This window comes from Mastigoproctus giganteus, chromosome 2 (assembly GCF_048544385.1).
Source record: "Mastigoproctus giganteus isolate SK-2022 chromosome 2, ASM4854438v1, whole genome shotgun sequence".
Lineage (NCBI taxonomy): Eukaryota > Metazoa > Arthropoda > Arachnida > Uropygi > Thelyphonidae > Mastigoproctus > Mastigoproctus giganteus.
In genome coordinates, this window is record NC_143576.1 from 165,537,435 (window position 1) to 165,555,189 (window position 17,755).

The 17,755-nt window shown below is 38.1% G+C and overlaps 1 protein-coding gene across 3 annotated transcripts in view; it reads right to left on the minus strand.

Moving 5' to 3' along the window:
- Positions 1–17,755, minus strand: part of bchs (WD repeat and FYVE domain containing 3 bchs) — a 1,877,108-nt gene that overhangs the window by 836,938 nt on the left and 1,022,415 nt on the right. For 2 of the 3 annotated variants that reach the window (XM_090389621.1, XM_090389619.1), the window contains exon 42: positions 1,208–1,358. In XM_090389621.1, the coding sequence (XP_090245747.1) occupies positions 1,208–1,358 (151 nt within the window). The remainder of the gene's footprint in view (positions 1–1,207; positions 1,359–17,755) is intronic. The other variant, XM_090389620.1, reaches the window with a different exon arrangement.

The following is a 17,755-nucleotide window of genomic DNA, read 5'->3' on the forward strand; positions in this document are numbered from 1 at the left end:
CCTTTACTCCTAATGGTAGTTACCTCTTTGAGTAAATCTCACTTGAGCACACTGTGATCACTGCCACCTAGTGGTTCCTTTATCTGCAGATTCTTAATGCATGAAGAATCACTACTGATAATCAAATCAAGAGTATTACTCCCTCTAGTTGCCTCCCAAACATGCTGATGTAGAAAACAATCATCCAATAAATCCACAAAGTCTTGCTAGTGTGTGAGTGACCAGCCCCCAAATTCCAGTCAATATCTGGGAAATTAAAATCCCCCATTATAAGACTCTCTGATTTACTGGCCCACTCTATTTCCCTGTACAGTTTCTTATTATACTCATCAGAGTCATTAGGCCTATAGCACACTCCTACTCTCAATTTTGATCTCCCAATGCTTATGTCACACCAAGCTGACTCGACACTGCACTGTCCAGCAATGTCGACTGGCTTCACTTCCTTGGATTTTATGTATTTCTTATCTAATAGCATAACCCCTCTTCCCTTCCTATCTGTAGATATTGTACTCCCCAAATTCCAGTTCTCCATTCCTTGTATCTGTGTGACACTACGTCTCTGAAATCCCAACAATATCTGCCTTTGATGTTTTGAGCAATACCTCAAATTCATCAAATTTATTTACTAAACTCCTAGCATTGGTGTACATGCAAGTATACATGCACCTGTTCTTTTTCTTAGCTACCCTAACACAACCCATGTGTTTACTTGTACCCCAATGATTCCCAGCAGTCTCTGAAATATCCTGCATCTTATTTTCCAAGCTGCTGCTCATTCCAATAGAAGCAGTGCAAGAATCACTTTCACCTCTGCCAGTGGCTACTGTTAATCTATTAGTCCTTGTATCCCCAAATCTAGCATTTTTCCGACCCACCTAACACAGCCTCGACAGCATCAGCAAATATTCTTGCACCCTTTCTATTTAAGTGTATCCCATCCCTGTAGAAGCAGTCTCTCCTGTTAACAAGTACAGACCAGGCTGAAAAAATTCTACCCCTTGAGCCTTGCACAATCTTTCCAGGGCCAAATTAATTGAGAGAGAGAGCCTTGCAGTAGCAGAGATTTATATGATAAAAGGAGATAGAATTACCTGCTTGGAAATGGCCGATTATTATTATTTTTTTGGCTGTGTGCGCGTGCGTGTGTGGGTGCACCGTGCATATTATTCTATTATAGTATAATCATAATTACATATATACATACCTGTTTCTTTGTAGTATACAATTCATCCCAAACCCTACGAGCTGCACCTGCAACCAGTATGGCACCCTCCTGAATAGATGTTTGCCCCCTGTTTTCAGAATCGTACTTTACACTCACATGCCAGGTTGTTCTTCTGTTAACATCTCTGCTGCTTGACAAAATAAAATTTACTACATTTTCATGTTACCACATTTATTATATTTGAAAGAATTAATTCAAAACAATCCTAATATGTAATAATACTAAAAATTCATAATTACATGCAGTATAACTTCGATTGTCCATCACCCTATTTACTGTCAGTCTCTGTTGACCGGCACTTAACCCCACTATGCCGTAATGCATTGTGGTATTGGCACCATGTATCATTCAGTCTTTGTATACAACTCACTGTACACGGTTGTACTTTAACCTCTTCTTTCGCATATTAATAATTTTTATTTTGTAAACCCATTGAAATTGCAGAGAAATGTAAGAGAATAGTGTTAGGATTAACACAAAAAATTGAAATAATCAATCATCTAAGAAAAAGTGAAAGTGCTACAAGTATAGCATTGGTTTATGGAATAGGAAGAACAACAGTAAATGATATAAAGCATGATGCAGACAAAATTGAAAACCACTGGAAACCACTGATGGTAATGTTAAAAGTCACAAAACAATGAAGCTTGCTAAAAATAAACAACTGGATACTACAATGTTTCAATGGCTTGTTCAAAAATGTAGCCAAGGAATTCCATTGTCGGGACCTATAATAATTTGAAGAGCCATTTAAATCAATAAAAAACCAGGCGGAGATCCTTCATTCAAGGCTAGCATCAGATTGTTCGGCAAATTTAAGTTTTGCCGTGGTATTTGACAGTTATCTCACCAGGGTGAGAAGCTAAGTGCAGCTAACTCAGCAAATTCTGTTTATAGTGAAATTTTTTCCACCATAAAGTGCGGTTCAAGTTGTCTCGGTCAGATAAACCTCAGGCTGTCGTGCATTCCCATACTCCATCCATCCATGTCCTCCTAGGTCTTCCTCTTCTCCTTTTTCCTGGAGGTATACATTTCAGGATAGCATTTGGATATCTGGCTTCTTGCATTCATTTTACATGTCCATACCAGGTTAAATTTTTTTCTTTGATAGTATCAATAATATTCATTTTCACTTCCATTTTCTGTCTCTTCTAGAAGTTCTTGCTGAGTGTCTCCAAAAATACATTTCTGTGCAGAGCAATTTGTTTTCCCCTCGCCTATTCAATGTCCAGGTTTCCGCTCCATACAATAAAAGACTTTGTACAATCATTTGAAATATAAGTTTCTTTGTTTTATTTAGAATGTTTCTGCTCCATAAAACAGAATTTAACATCCCGATAGCCTTTCTGCCATCTGCAATTCTCTTATTGATCACTTTGTAAGATTGATCCTAAATATTTGAATTTATCAACTTTTTTTGATTTTAAAACCTTCAATATTTAGAATGTGTCCTGATCCTGAATACAACATTTCAGTCTTGCTAAAATTGATTTTAGACCTCCATTGTTTATAAAAAACAATAAAAGATTGCATCACTATAATGGTATGTGCTAATGCCAGTAGTAGCCATAAATTACCTTTGGTTGTTATAGGAAAACCAAAAAGGCCTAGATCATTTAAAAATATTAATTTAAATACTTTTCCAGTTAAATATTTCTCACAAAACAACACGTGGATGAGCTAAGATATATTTCATGATTAGTTTCATAAAACATTTGTACCACGTATAAGTTCACATTTGGCTTCAAACGGTTTACCACAATATGCAATGCTACTGATGGACAATGCGCTTACTCATCCCATACACATATGTGATTTAAAAAGCAATGATGGAAAAATATCATGCCACTTTCTGTCGGCAAACACGGTATCTCTCATTCAACCGATGAACCAAGGGGTGACTGAGAGTATGAAACATCGTTATAACAAAATGTTCATTTAAAAACTTGTTTCAGCAGAAAATAAATTTGATTAGATAGAGTTTTGGAAAAGCTAGACTATAAAAGCTGCAATTTTCAATGTCATTGATGCCCGGAATGATGTTCCAGTTCAAACAATACAAAGAAGCTCCAATAAGTTGTGTCCAGAAATATATTCAACTGATACAGAAACCAATTCAAAAGAAACCGAAATTTTGCAGTTATATGTTTGAATATTCCTGGTTTTAAAAATAATTTGATGGAGGAATTAAATGTCTGACTGAACATGAACAAAATGGACATTGGATGCAAAATTTTAGACGATGATGAAATTGTGCAAAGTGATGACAATTTTGGATGATTCTGAAACTGAGGAAGAAGAAAAAGATGCTGCTAATGGAACAACAAAACATAATTAGCCATTGTGAAGCTGAAACTACGTTGTCAAAGTGCATTAAGTGGTTCGAGGTACAATAAGAAGCAAATGTTACGGAACTTTTACTTTTGTGTAAAATTCGTAACACTGCCTCCCAAAAGACTCGAGGAGTAATGATACAAAAGAAATTGACTGACTTTTTTTTTGCTTTCTTTTTGTTTTCTTTTAAATTTCTTTAATGACAGAACAAATTTTTATGTATGTAATACTGTTTTCTTTTAAGTTTTTTATGACGTTATTAGACCACTGTAAGTCAAAATATTAAAAATAGGTATGTATGTAGTTATCTGTACAATGATTTTTTGAAGACCCAGTAAAAAATAAATAATAATTGGAGTTTAACTGAATTTCATTAGGTTATGTATTATGTAATAAAATAAACAAGTTAGAGAACCCGATCTATTGTAGGTATAATATTTTTAAATGTACATATTCTATTATCCGTCATGGTTTCGTCCTGTACCCTGGCAGATAATCGAAGTTCTACTGTATATATAAACACCAAATATGCAAACAGTCAACAAGCAAACTTTTGTACATAGAACAAACACAGCTCCAAAACACTTAATATTCCCATGACTTCTCTCAAAAGTATCTAAAAGTAATTCACAACTGGATCTGGACCTCACTTGGCATGATAAATTTTTATATGCAGTAATGTCATGGTGAAATTTTTTTTTTCTTGTTCACTGATGACCACCAAAGTTGGGGAGGAAAAAGTTAAGATCCACATGTAGAAATTAATTTTTAAATTCATATTACAACCAAGTTCTTTGTATGCTTGCAGCAGTTGTTCAACAATTTTCTAATCAGTTACTGATCACCGATTCCTTAAAGGTTATAGCAGAGTGCTTTCAAAGCATTTCACTGATTTTTTTATGTACATCAAGAATATTATCAAAAGAATCATCATTAATGGATTTTATTGTAGACGGTCACACACAGAGAGAGAGAGAGAGAGAGAGAGAGAGAGTCTAGTAGTAGTAATAGTAGTGGCATGTGACGCAAAAAAGCAAGTGTTTCTGGCTGATGCTGCCCCCTTAGCCAAAAAAAAAAAAAAAAATTTACAAAACAATTCATTCTAAATGTTTGTCCAGTTCCTCCTTAAATTTATTTAATCTAACAATTCCACAATGACCGATGGAAGTTTGTTTCAGCAATTAACCACCTGCTGGCTAAAGGCAAATTTCTGCATATCTGTCTTCCCTCAATTTGAATTTATGCCCCATTAGGTTTGTTATCTGAACAAGTGGAAGAATCCCATCAGAATTCAGCGTGCTCAACCCATTCAAGGCCTTATACACCTCAATCAGAACAATGCACAGGTGCCTAGTATCCAGCCACTGCAATTTGCAGAATTTAAACCTCTCTCTTGCTAAGAGAATCTCTTCATTCCCCTCACCAATCTTGTTGCCCTTCTCTGTACACGCTCAAGCAAATCTACATCCTCCCTAAAATGAGGCCTCCAGACCTGTACGCAGTACTCAAGCCGTGGCCTGACCACTGAATTATACAGAGGGACAATCACTTCCTTTTCCCTGATAGCAAAATTCCTGTATATCATTGACAAAATCCCATTACCTGCCCTGGCAGCGTGTCTGCATTGCTCAGAAAACATCATACCTGATGGGACAATTACTCCCAGATCTTTTTAATTTTCTACCAAATTAAGCATAGTAAGACACAGTTGGTACGTTTCTCTGGGGTTACCTCTACCCATAGGCAGTACTTTGCATTTGTCAATGTTAAACTTCAGTTGTCACTTTTCAGCCCATCTGCCCAAATTTTCGAGATACTGTTGCAGAAGCACACTGCCATTGCTCTCATTAACAACCTGCTAACCTTTGTATCATTAGCATTAGCATTAGTAGAGGCATTTGATGCAAGAAAGCAAGCTTATGCAGCATCAGCCAAAAAAAAAAAAAAAAAAAACCACTTCCACTTCACCCCTCTGTTCGTTCAAAATACCTGTCCAGCTGAGCCTTAAACTTATTTAGGCTATCAACCTCCACCACAAGGGATGGAAGTCTGTTCCACCAACCAACCACCCGCTGGCTAAAGGCAAATTTCCGCACGTCTATCCTACATTTGTCTTTCCTCAATTTGAATTTATGCCCTCTCAGGTGATTTTTCTGAGCTAGAGGAAGAATCCCATCAGCATTGAGCATGCTTAAACCATTCAAGGCTTTATACACCTCTATCAGATCACCTCGCTGGTGCCTAGTCTCCAGACACTGTAATTTGCAAAACTTAAGCCTTTCTTCGTAAGAGCACCCCTTTGTTCCATTCACTAATCTTCTTGTTGCCCTTCTCTGTACTCATTCCAGCAGCTCTACATCCTTCTTGAAATGAGGCCTCCAGACCTGTATACAGTACTCTAGGTGTGGCCTGACCATTGCCTTATACAATGGAATAATCACCTCCTTATCCCTGCTGGAAAAATTCCTGTATATCATTGACAATACTCCATGAGCTACTCTTGCAGCCCGTCTGCACTGCTCAGAGAACTTCATATCTGCCTGCACAACCACCCCCAAGTCCCTTTCATTCTCTACCATTGTCAGTGTAGTACCACAGAGTTAATACGTTGCTCTGGGTTTGCTGTTTCCCATGTGTAGTACTTTACATTTGTCAATGTTAAACTTCATTTGCCACCTCTCAGCCCATCTGCTCAACCTTTCCAGATCCTGTTGCAGCAGCATAGTGTCAGTAGTGTCCTTGACAACCCTGCCAACCTTTGTATCATCTGCAAACTTGGACATTAAGCTTGATATACCATCATCAATATCATTTATAAATACAGAAAACAATAATGGACCCAACACTGAGCCCTGAGGGACTCCACTAATAACATTAGTCCACGATGAGCAGTGTCCATTGATTACCACTCTCTGTCTTCTCCCCCGCAATCACTCCTTTATCCAAGGCAGCAATTTGCCTCCAATGTCGCACTGCTCCAATTCGTGTAGCAGTCTTCCATGTGCAACAGTATCAAAAGCCTTTCTAAGATCCAAGTATATAATATCAAAGTTATTCCCTGCATCCAGTTCTTTTGTGACTGCATCATAGTATCCAATCAAGTTGGTCAAGCAAGACTTCCCCTTAACAAAACCATGCTGTGTCCGAGATATAACTGAAGTCTTGTCTAAATGATCCTGCACTGCTTCTTTAACCAGTGCCTCCATTAATTTTCCTGGAACAGAAGTTAAGCTCACAGGTCTATAATTACTTGTGTCAGCCTTTGATCCTCCTTTGTGAATTGGGGTCACATTTGCACATTTCCAGTCTATGGGTACCTCCCCTGAGTCCAAGGAAGCTCTCATAATTATGGCTCTCATAATCATCTCCATACTTTGACACTAAGCCTGATATACCTTCATCAATATCATTGATAAATATACAAAACAACAGTGGACCCAACACCGAACTCTGTGGGACTCCACTTAACATTAGTCCATGAAGAGCAGCACCCATTAATTACCACCCTCTGTCTTCTCCCACTCAACCATCCTTTTATCCATTGTAGCAACTTACCCTTAATACCATTCTGCTCCAATTTGTACAAAAGTCTTCCATGCACAACAGTGTCAAAAGCTTTCCTGATATTCAAGTACATGATATCAAAATTATATTTTGCATCCAGTTCCTCTGTAACCACATCATAATATCCAATAAAATTTGTCAGACAAGACTTTCCCTTAACAAACCCATGATGTGTCTAAATTATTGCTGCAGTCTTGTCTAGATGATCCTGCAATGCATCTTTAACCAGTGACACCATTATTTTACCAGGAACAGAAGTTAAACTAACTGGTCTGTAATTACTCGCGTCACCCTTCGATCCCCCTTTGTGAATTGGGGATACATTTGCACATCTCCAGTCCATGGGGACCTCCACTGAGTCCAAGGATACACTCATAATTATGGCTAAGGGTTTGATTACTTCCTTTGCCGCGTTCTTTAATATAACTGGATAGATCCCATCCACCCCAGGTGCCTTTCTTATGTTTAACTTTAACAATTTCTCCTCCACTTTGCTCTCAGTTATTACAAAATCATTATACACCCTGCTACAATTTGATAACCTTCTAGAATTTTCACACCTTAATAACTCCTCATTTGTGAATGAAGATGCAAAATACTCATTCAGTTTGTATTTATCTGAGCAGGATCATCAACAGTCGAACCATCGATATTAAGTGGACCAATCTGATTCATCCCCTTCCTTTCAGAATTTATATAAGTAAAGAAATCCTTGCTGTTTTTATTAGCATCCTTTCCCAAAGATTTCTCATAATCTGCCTTCGCCTGCCTAATCTCCTTTGTAACCTGATTACAGACTAACTTATTTCTGCCACAGGCTTTTGTGTGTCGTCTGATAATTTATATGCATCCCATGCATTTTTCTTCTCTGTCACGAGTCTCATTAGTTCATTTGACAACCATTTAGGCTTAAACCATGAACAATATTTCTTAATAGGTATGAAACTTTTAGTAGCTTCCACGATTAATTCCTTGAACGCTTCCCACTTAAAATTTGCTGTTGGTAACATCATCAGTTGATCCCACTGTACTGAATTTAAAAACTGTCTGAGACCACTGTAGTCAACTTTACGGAAGCAAAAACCCTTTCCTTTACCCCTGAAGGTAATTATATCTTTAAGTAAATCCCACATCAGTACAATGTGATCACTGTCACCTAGTGGTTCCTTTATCTGCAAATACACGAATGATCACTGCTGATAACCAGATCGAGCCTATATCCCTCTCTGGTTGCCCCTTGAACAATCATCCAATAAATCCACAAAAGTCTTACTAGTGTACGAGTGACCAAACCACAAGTTACAGTAAATATCTGGGAAGTTAAAATCCCTCATTATAAAATTTCTGATTTACTAGCCCACTCTATTTCTCTGTACAACTGTTCATTGTACTCATTCAAGTCATTAGGTCTATAACACACTCCTACTCTTTATTTTTGCTTTCGCAGTACTTATGTGACACCAAACTGACTCAACAGTGCACTGTCCATCTATATCAATTGGATATAGATGGACAGGGCATCTATATCAACTGGATGCACTTCTTTTGATTTTATGTTTTTCTTAGTTAACAGCATAACTCGTCCTCCCTTCCTATCCTTTCTGTACATATTGTACTCCCCAAATTCCAATTCTGCATTCCTAATATCTGTGTGACACCACGTCTCTGATATCCCAACCATATCCACCGTTGATGTCTTGACCGACACTTCAAATTCATCAAATTTATTTACTATACTTCTACCATTGGTATACATGCACCTATTCTTATTCTTAGTTAACCTAACACACTCCATATACCCACCTGTTTCACAATGTCTGCCAGCAGTCCCTGAAATCCTATGCACCCCTCCAGGCCGCTGCTTATTCTAATAGAAGTAATGCAAGAATCACCTTCACCTCTGCCTGCAGTTACTTTTAAACTTTTAGTTTGTGAATCCCCCCAAGCTATCAGTTTTCCGACCCACCTAACACTGCCTCGATAGCATCAGCAAATATTCTTGCACTCTTTCTATTTAAATGTATCCCATCCCTGTAGAAACAGTCTCTCCTGTTAACAAGCACAGACCACGCTGAAAAAAATTCTACCCCATGAGCCTTGCACATTGCCTCCAGGGCCGAATTGATTGACAAGGCTCTCTCATCATGTACTCCCTCCTATCGTGTCTGGGCAGAATTGCAGACACTTTCAAATTTAACCCTAACTCATGAATTTTTTGCAAAATTGACCTGTACTTGTTAAGTAAATCTGCAGATCTCCTACTCTTAATGTCATTCATGCCAACGTGTACAACAATATCACCCTTTGTGCCTTTAAAAGATGATATACAGTTCACTATGTCATCAACTTTTGCCTCTGGAAGACATACCCTAGTCCGATTCCATATATCCTTTTTACACAATATATTCCCTGTCTCCCTGACAACAGAGTCACCAAGAATAACTAACTCCTGTGGGACCAGTGCATTCTGCCTTGGAGATTGCCGCTGTGTTGCCTGATGCCTAGGAGTGAGATCTGGCATTGAGTTGGGCAGCTGAGAGCTTGATGGGCCCCTCATATTAATTTCTTCAAGGGCATCTACCCTACACCTCAACTCTCATAGATGCCCATTAGAATGCCAAGTTGACACCTAATTTCTAGACACTCTCTGCATCTAGCACATACAAAGACATCCTCCTTGGCTAGATCATGTTCTGTTCCAGAGAGTTCGGCAAACATTTCACAAGTTGCACATTTTTTTAGGCTGTAATGCGTTGGGGAATCGCCCCCCTCAGTTCTCCCCAGAGTCACAGCACTCCTGCAACTTTGTGCCCGTTGCTTTGCTGCTCTAGTCTGAGGCATGATATTTTAAATTAATAAGATCAATAAATTTAATTAACTAATTGTTAATACTACAATATCTAATAGAATCCTAAATGCAGTGATGCGTATTACGCTATATGTTTTTATGTTAGAGCTACTTAGTTATCACAATTAAAAATTTGAATTCCCTACCACCCTATACAAAAATAATGGCTGCAATATTCGAACGAAACAACGGTTTTACGTATATTAAGTAGTAATCTACAAAAACTCTTATCTAAATTAAAAATAAAAATAACCATCATAAATAGACCTATAAGGCTACTTATAAACTACAATAAAAAATAACAATTAGGTAAATAAAATGGCAAACACATCGCTTTTTCGGATACCTGTAATTCACAGCTGTAATTTTTAAAGAGAGTCAGTGCCCTCTTTAAAGAGAGCTAACATGTTTTTTTAAGTTGGCTCCAGTGGATTAAAAGAACAGGATTAAGATCAGGCATCTAGTAGACAATTTTTTTAAAATTTTTATTTAAATTTAATTTGTGCAATTTTTATATTTTATTTCAGTAATTTTGGGAAAGTAATTTCAATTTTTTATGAATTTAATTCTTAAATTTTCTAAAGCTATTTCTGATAAGTTACATTTTATGGTGGCTAAAGTTTTGGTAACAGTTCAATTTGTATAATATGCTGGTAATTTAAATTCTGTATTATTTTGTAATTTTTCTTAAATTAAAATTTTACCTAAATAATAGTTGTTACAAGATCCACTTTCAAAACATTGTCCATAGATATTAGATGGAAATGGCTGTGGGCATTTTTGTTGAGTTTGTTGCTTGTATAGCCAGTGGCATGTATTCTAAGGTTGGTCTAGCAGACAAACCATGATCAACACACAATTCTTTTCTTTTTCTGTTGTAAGGAGTGTAATCATCTCAAATTAAAACTTAGTGCGTGTATTGCTAGACGAATTTGAATCACTGAGGAAAATGATGCTTACCCCAGAAACAAACATCAGGTTTGTTTCTGATGGACAGAAATATCTTGCGACCTGCCAAGTTATGCATCCTCTCATCATATCGAGTGCATAAGGCTCTGGTTCAATAAGATTTAGTTTTGGAAGACTTTATTGTCAGGGGACATGGTTTCATTTTGTTGCAACAAAGACAGGTGGACTACAACCGGAGACAGTTTGAAACAATCCTACATGAGCAACAGGTGATGACATTACCAACGGATTTTACACAAGATAAAGAGAATATTATTATATATATATATATATATATAGTAACTAATGATATTAAACAAATGCGACCTGATGAATTGTTGGATATACATAGGACCATGCTGGAAAAATTATATGAGTGAGTTAGAATGTGTATGTGCCTGTAATTCTGCCAGACATGATAGGAGGAATCATATGCTCAAATCTTCGTGCATTAATTCAAGACTTGATGCTGCAAGGCTTTTGGGGAGGGGGGATTTCTATCGGGATGTCATGAACTTGTAGGTAGAAGGAATCTATTTGGTAGAGACAGAATTCATTTGACCAAAGTGGTGCAAGGGTTCTTCCCAGTATTACTAAGAATACCTTAAGAGTTCAGGGAAACTACTAGTTGTAGGGTGGGGTAGCAAGACAAGGGCAGTGTAGACATGCAATTACCTGATAATATGGGTTAAAGTAATGCTTATGAACATCAAGAGTTCTTGTTTCTTACCACATAAGCTGACATTGGCAAGATGTTCAGAGGGCAGCAAAGTTTCAAATAAGCAGGAAGCTAAAGCTAGGGATACAAGCTTAAATAACTTCAAGGGGCACATCCGAGTAATAAGATAAAGAAGAATACTTAGTCTTAACTGTATTTACAATTATGTCAGGAATGAACAACTGATTAGGCCATCTAATGCTGACATAAAAGGGGTAATGGAAACATGGTGCCACCAGGAAACTGAGGATGATGACAATGGTGTGATTCTTCATATCAAATGCAGCCCAAGTATGAAAAGAGCTTTTGCAGAGTCAGAAGATTCACCTACTAGCACAGAATCTGCATGGTGTGAGTTAGTTGGAAGCAAAGGTATAATAAGAGTGGGAGTAATCTATGGGCTAGACTGTGAAGTCATTGCATGTAGAGACTATGACAAGAGTCTCTACATTCAAATGGCATGGGTGAGCAGTGTAAGTGTCATATTATGGGTGATTTCAATTTACGAGAATTTAGATGAGAGGATAACTCACTATGGGGAATAAAATTTTTAAACAAACTCGATTATTATTTGTACCAGCATGTCAGACAAAATTCTAGGAGTAACACATCATCATTATTCATAAATCAGATATCATAGGTTTTTTTTTTTTTATAAAAACCCCAAACACCAGAGGTATTAGAACCTATAATACTTAGTACCGTGCTTGGGTTGGAGGTTGAGAAGACGAAAGAAGATATTTGTTGACATTACACCTTGAATTTCTGTAGACTGAAATTTTCAGAAAATACATGTGAAGGAATGTTCTCGAAAATGGCAGTTGAATGAAAAAACGAGGAAGATGAAAAGTTGGTTCAGTGAGTTTAAAGTTGGACACTAAAAAGATGTTGGCTGGTGGCAGCATGTGTTCGGGTAGTTTTGAAAGAGAGAGAGTGGGATTTATAGAAGCCAATTCAGAAGAACAGTGCCCATGGAAGTATCTGTAGAAAAGGCATGCAGCAGAAACAGTACATCTATGAGAAAAAGAGTGGACAGACTCTGTTAGAGAGAAGTCATTAATTAACCTAACTGCTCTCTTCAGAATGGAATCTGAAGAGAGGTTAAGGGGGCAACTCCCCAGAAGTGGGAACAATATTCCATGGTAGGGCAGATTTGCGATTTGTACAGAGTGAACAGCTGTTTGGAAGAAAAGTAACACCGAGAGAAAACCAAGTTTTTTAGATGCTGAGGAAGAAATATTTGTAATGTGCTTGTGCCAAGAGAGATTAGAAGTGAGGGTAATCCCCAAAAGAGATATATCATTTTGCCTAGAAATCGGAGTGTCACCAAAGATAACTTTAGCATTAGCAAAGGCACATAATGCAAGAAAACAAGCTTATATAGCATCAGCCAAAAAAAAAAAAAAACCCTTTATTCACCTATCCACTTGCTCCAAATGTTTCTCAAGTTCTGCCTTGAATCTATTTAAGCTACTAACTTCTACAATGACAGATGGAAGTTTGTACCAGCAATCGACCACCCGCTGGCTAAAGGCAAACTTCTGCACATCTATCCTACATCTGTGTTTCCTCAATTTGAATTTATGCCCTCTCAGGCAATTATTCTGAGCAAGAGGAATAACCCCATCTGCACTGAGCAAGTCAAACCATTCAAGACGTTATACACCTCAATCATATCACCCTGCAGGTGCCTAGTCTCCAAACAATGTAATTTGCAAAACTTAAGAATTTCTTCGTAAGAGCAACCGTTTGTTCCATTCACTAATCTTGTTGCCCTTCTCTGTACTCGTTCCAACAGCTCTACATCCTTCTTAAAATGAGGCCTCCAGACCTGTATACAATACTCAAGATGTGGCCTGACCCTTGCCTTATACATTTCTCCATTACTTTAGAAAGAGTAGAAGTAATTGATGTGGGACGAAAATTGGATGGGAGGGACTTGTCACCCATTTTAGGAACTGGCTGGATATGAACAAATTTTCAAGTAGAAGGAAAAACACTTTTGGAATGAGAAAGTGAAAAGAAGGGCAGCAAAGTACAGGAGTAAGTTCAGGAGCATAGGTTTTGAGAACAAGTGGAGAAATACCTTCAGGACCTGGTGCTTTCTTAGCATCGAGATTCGTCAAAATCCTTCTGACATCCTTTTGAGGGAAGACCACAGGAAGCACTGAATGGAGCGTGTTGGGAATGGTGGGAGGTGTTTACAATATATCAATAATACATGAGTTAATACATCCTGGAAGAAAAATGGGATGCTAGCAGGTCCACTTTACCCTTGGCTGAAGTGACAACAGAACCATCTGGTTTTGATAGAGGTGGGAGCAGCGATGGGCAAAAGTTGTGGCCAATAGCTTTGGCAAGAGACCAGAATGCTCGGCTACCATTAGGGCAAGAAGCAAGTTTTCTACTCTTAGCCTGTTCAAAATCTAGTTTGGACTGATTAATGACCGCTTTACAATTGTTGCGAGCTTTGGTGTAGGCAGAAAATGAAACTGAAGAATTGGAAAGAAGCCAATTACAATATGCAACGTTCTTCTCTTGAACAGCCTTAGCACATTTCATGGAAAAGCAAGGCTTAGATAAAGGACAAGATTTTAAAGTGGAGTGTGGAATAAAGAATTCCATTCCTACAAGAATAATTTCACTGATACGATCTGAACAAATGTTGACATCAGAAGTTTTTAAAGAGTAATCCGAACAAGGAAAAGAAGAAAACAAATCTCGTAGGTCATCCCATTTTGCATTCTTGTAATGCCGAACAATACGAGGTTGGGAATAGTTATGAGATAAAGGCCCCACTGGAGAAGAGACAATCACCAAGTTGTGATCTGAGATGCCTAAAGGACCTCTCACTTCGACCATGTACTTTGAGAAAAAGATTAAGTGTATTGGCTGTATGGTTAGGATTGTTCGGTATTCTTGTAGGTCAATGAACAATCTGTGCAAGGTCATTAGAAATTGCAAAAGACTCAGCATCTTGACCAGCTGGGTTGGAGTGACTAGAAAATGAAAGCCAGCTGGAATTGTGAACATTAAAATCACCAAGGAAAATTACCTCACTGTTAGGAAAGTTGGACTGGAGAAAGTCAACTTGCAAAAAGAGAAAGTCAAAGAGCTCCAAGTGATTACTGGAGTTGGGAAAACGGTACAGACAACAGATGAATTTGACACAATGAGGTAGAGAGATTTTAAGCCAGAGAAGATCAAAAAGAGGAGATTCAAAATTACCAAGTCTCCAACAGGGAATATCGGAACAGACATATGCACAAGTACCATCTTTGAGGCGAAAGAAATCATACATAATCATACATAATATGAATAATTTGGGCAGCTGAGATGAGCAGTAGTTGAATTAACCGATAACTGAGATTCTATCAGAAAAAGTACATGGGGTTTGTCAGACTGCAAGTGTAAATAGTCATCACTGAGATTAGAATTGAGACCACGTATATTTCTGAAATGAACTAGGAAGTGTTTGGGAGGTTTAGATCTTTTCACAGGGAAGCTTACTCTATTAGTTTGACAATTCATGGTATATTCAATAGTAAGAAAAAGTGGGGGAGGACACGCTGTATGAAGTAATGAAATTTTTGGATATAGCATACACATGGTAAGAATATACCCAGATCGTTGACATAACGTGGCCTCGACAATTCCCCACACATACACATTACTCGGACTCCCTCCAGTCACTATCTGGTAGAGTAGAGGTAGCAAGATTATACACTAGCTGATCCGGAAGCCTCCTAAAGAGTTACCAATAGGTTCGGTCTGGTGTACTAACTAGCGGCTGGCCTGTGAACCCCGTTTTAGAGCTGCACCCTTGAAATGTAAGGAAGATTAGATCTTGCCATGATGTTCATCATAACCTCAAAAGTCATCAGTCATACTGCATGATGGAAGTGATAGGGAAGGGTGGATCGGAATTTAGCTAGGAAAATTAAACATGGGTTCCACCACTTCAAACCACTATAAGCAAAGTGGTGGAATTGCACCAGTTGATGAGAATCATAGACCACCTAGTATTGCCTGGAAACACAGAGGGGCGGTATTCCTCCATGTGGAGTGGGTGCCACACCTCGACCCCTGCTTACGTTGGTTCATATCTGGGTGGTTACCCATAGTGTGCTTGTGCATGGAGGTTATAACCAGGATTACTAACAGTTGTACTATCGTGAAGGTGCAAACAGAGGATTTGGCTGTCACAGACCATCCGGACTTTGCCAAAATTGGATCTACTTGACTTGAATGTCACCTGAATATCAGTTCCATCAGCATTTTAGACTTTCACGTAGCAAGTACAGCTTGTCTGGCATATCTGAGAGAATGTCTGTGACAACCTCAAGGACCAGTACAGGAACCACTGGCAGGTAGTGATCATAAAATCAAAAATAGCATGAAAAAGCAAGACCACAGCATTTTAAGTTTATACTAGACTTAAAATGCTGGTGTCAGCTGGTGTCGTGAACACTGCCAAAACAGCAAACTACACATAGCACTCCTAACGTTGCAATGGGTACCACCATCGATTCACATTTTCTATTTTCAGTTTCAAGGTGGATGTTGTTCAAGTTGGAAGTAACCGCCCATTTATGTATACAGTTGATTGTGAGTAGAAAGCGAAATCAACTTTGGTGGCTGCATTTAGCACAAATAGGTTAAAAACAGGACAGTTTTATATTGTTTGAAACACACAGGAAGTCTCCTGAGAAGTTTTTTTTTTTTTTTTATGTTTTATTTTACAGAATTATGATGAACTTCAAATGATAATTGGTGAAAAAATCGCAAAACTCGATGTCAAAATCAATAAAACAATATTGATGTTTACATCTATGCTTTATATGCTGTACCGAGAGGACAGCATATAAAGCTAGATGACAACTCCTACTAATTGAAATATTTGAAAAATTCACTGTTTAAAGAAGTGATGCAACATCTAAACAACAGTAATAGTTCAGACACAGCACAGGCTTGTTAAGGGATAGTCTTGTCTGACTAATTTGATTGGATACTACGATGTGGTCACAAAGGAATTGAAAAAAATAATTTTGATATCATATACTTGGATTTCAGGAAAGCTTTTGATACTGTTGCACATGGAAGACTGCTGTACAAATTGGAGCATTTTGGCATTAAGGGCAAGTTGCTGCAATGGATAAAGGGATGAATGATTGGGAGACGGCAAAGAGTGGTAATAAATGGACACTGCTCTATGTGGACTAATGTTATTAGTGGAGTCCCCCAGGCTTTGGTGCTCGGCAAATGGTTGTTTTGTGTATTTATTAATGATATCAATTAAGGTATATCAAGCTTATCATCCAAGTTTACAGATGATACAAAGGTTGGCAGGATTGTTAATGATAGTAAAGACAGTTATGCTACTGCAACAGGATCTAGAAATGTTAGGTAGATGGGTTGAGAAGTGGCAACTGAAGTTTAATGTTGACAAATGTAAAGTACTGCATATGGATAGCAGTAACCTAAGAGAAACGTACCAACTGTGTGGTACTACACTCAGGGAAGTGGAAAGTGAAAAAGACCTGGGGGAATTGTGCAGTCAAATATGAAGTTCGCTCGCAGATGGGCTGCTAGCGAACTGTCATGGAGTTCCCTAGCAGCATGGAGTTCCCCAAAAGTATAATAAACAAATTAAGGCCAACAATCCCATGCACTGGGAGAATACCCCCCTCAGGCAATACAAATGCCAAGGCATTTGTTTTCTTGCAATGTCTTCAATGGCACTGGCAGGCATGCAGTGCCAGCTAATGTTGTCCAACACAGCATTGGAAGGCCCATTTAGTTTGCATGCCTTACCCTCTGATTCCTGTAAACCTGGTTGTTCGAAGGCATTTCTGCTGCTGCCACCGTGCTTCGAGTGCCCATATGTATAGCCCTAAGACAATACTTGGCATACGTCAATTGAGCAGACTGCAGAGAGAAGGTGAAAACAGCAGAATTACAAAATACCTTTAAAGCAATAATTACAAAAGCCATGAACTCATGTAGGAATTACTTAAAGATGTAACTACCATCAAGACTAGAGGGAAGGGCTTTTGTTTTCGTAAAGATGACTACAGAGGTCACAGACAGTTTTAAAATTCTGTACAGTGGGATC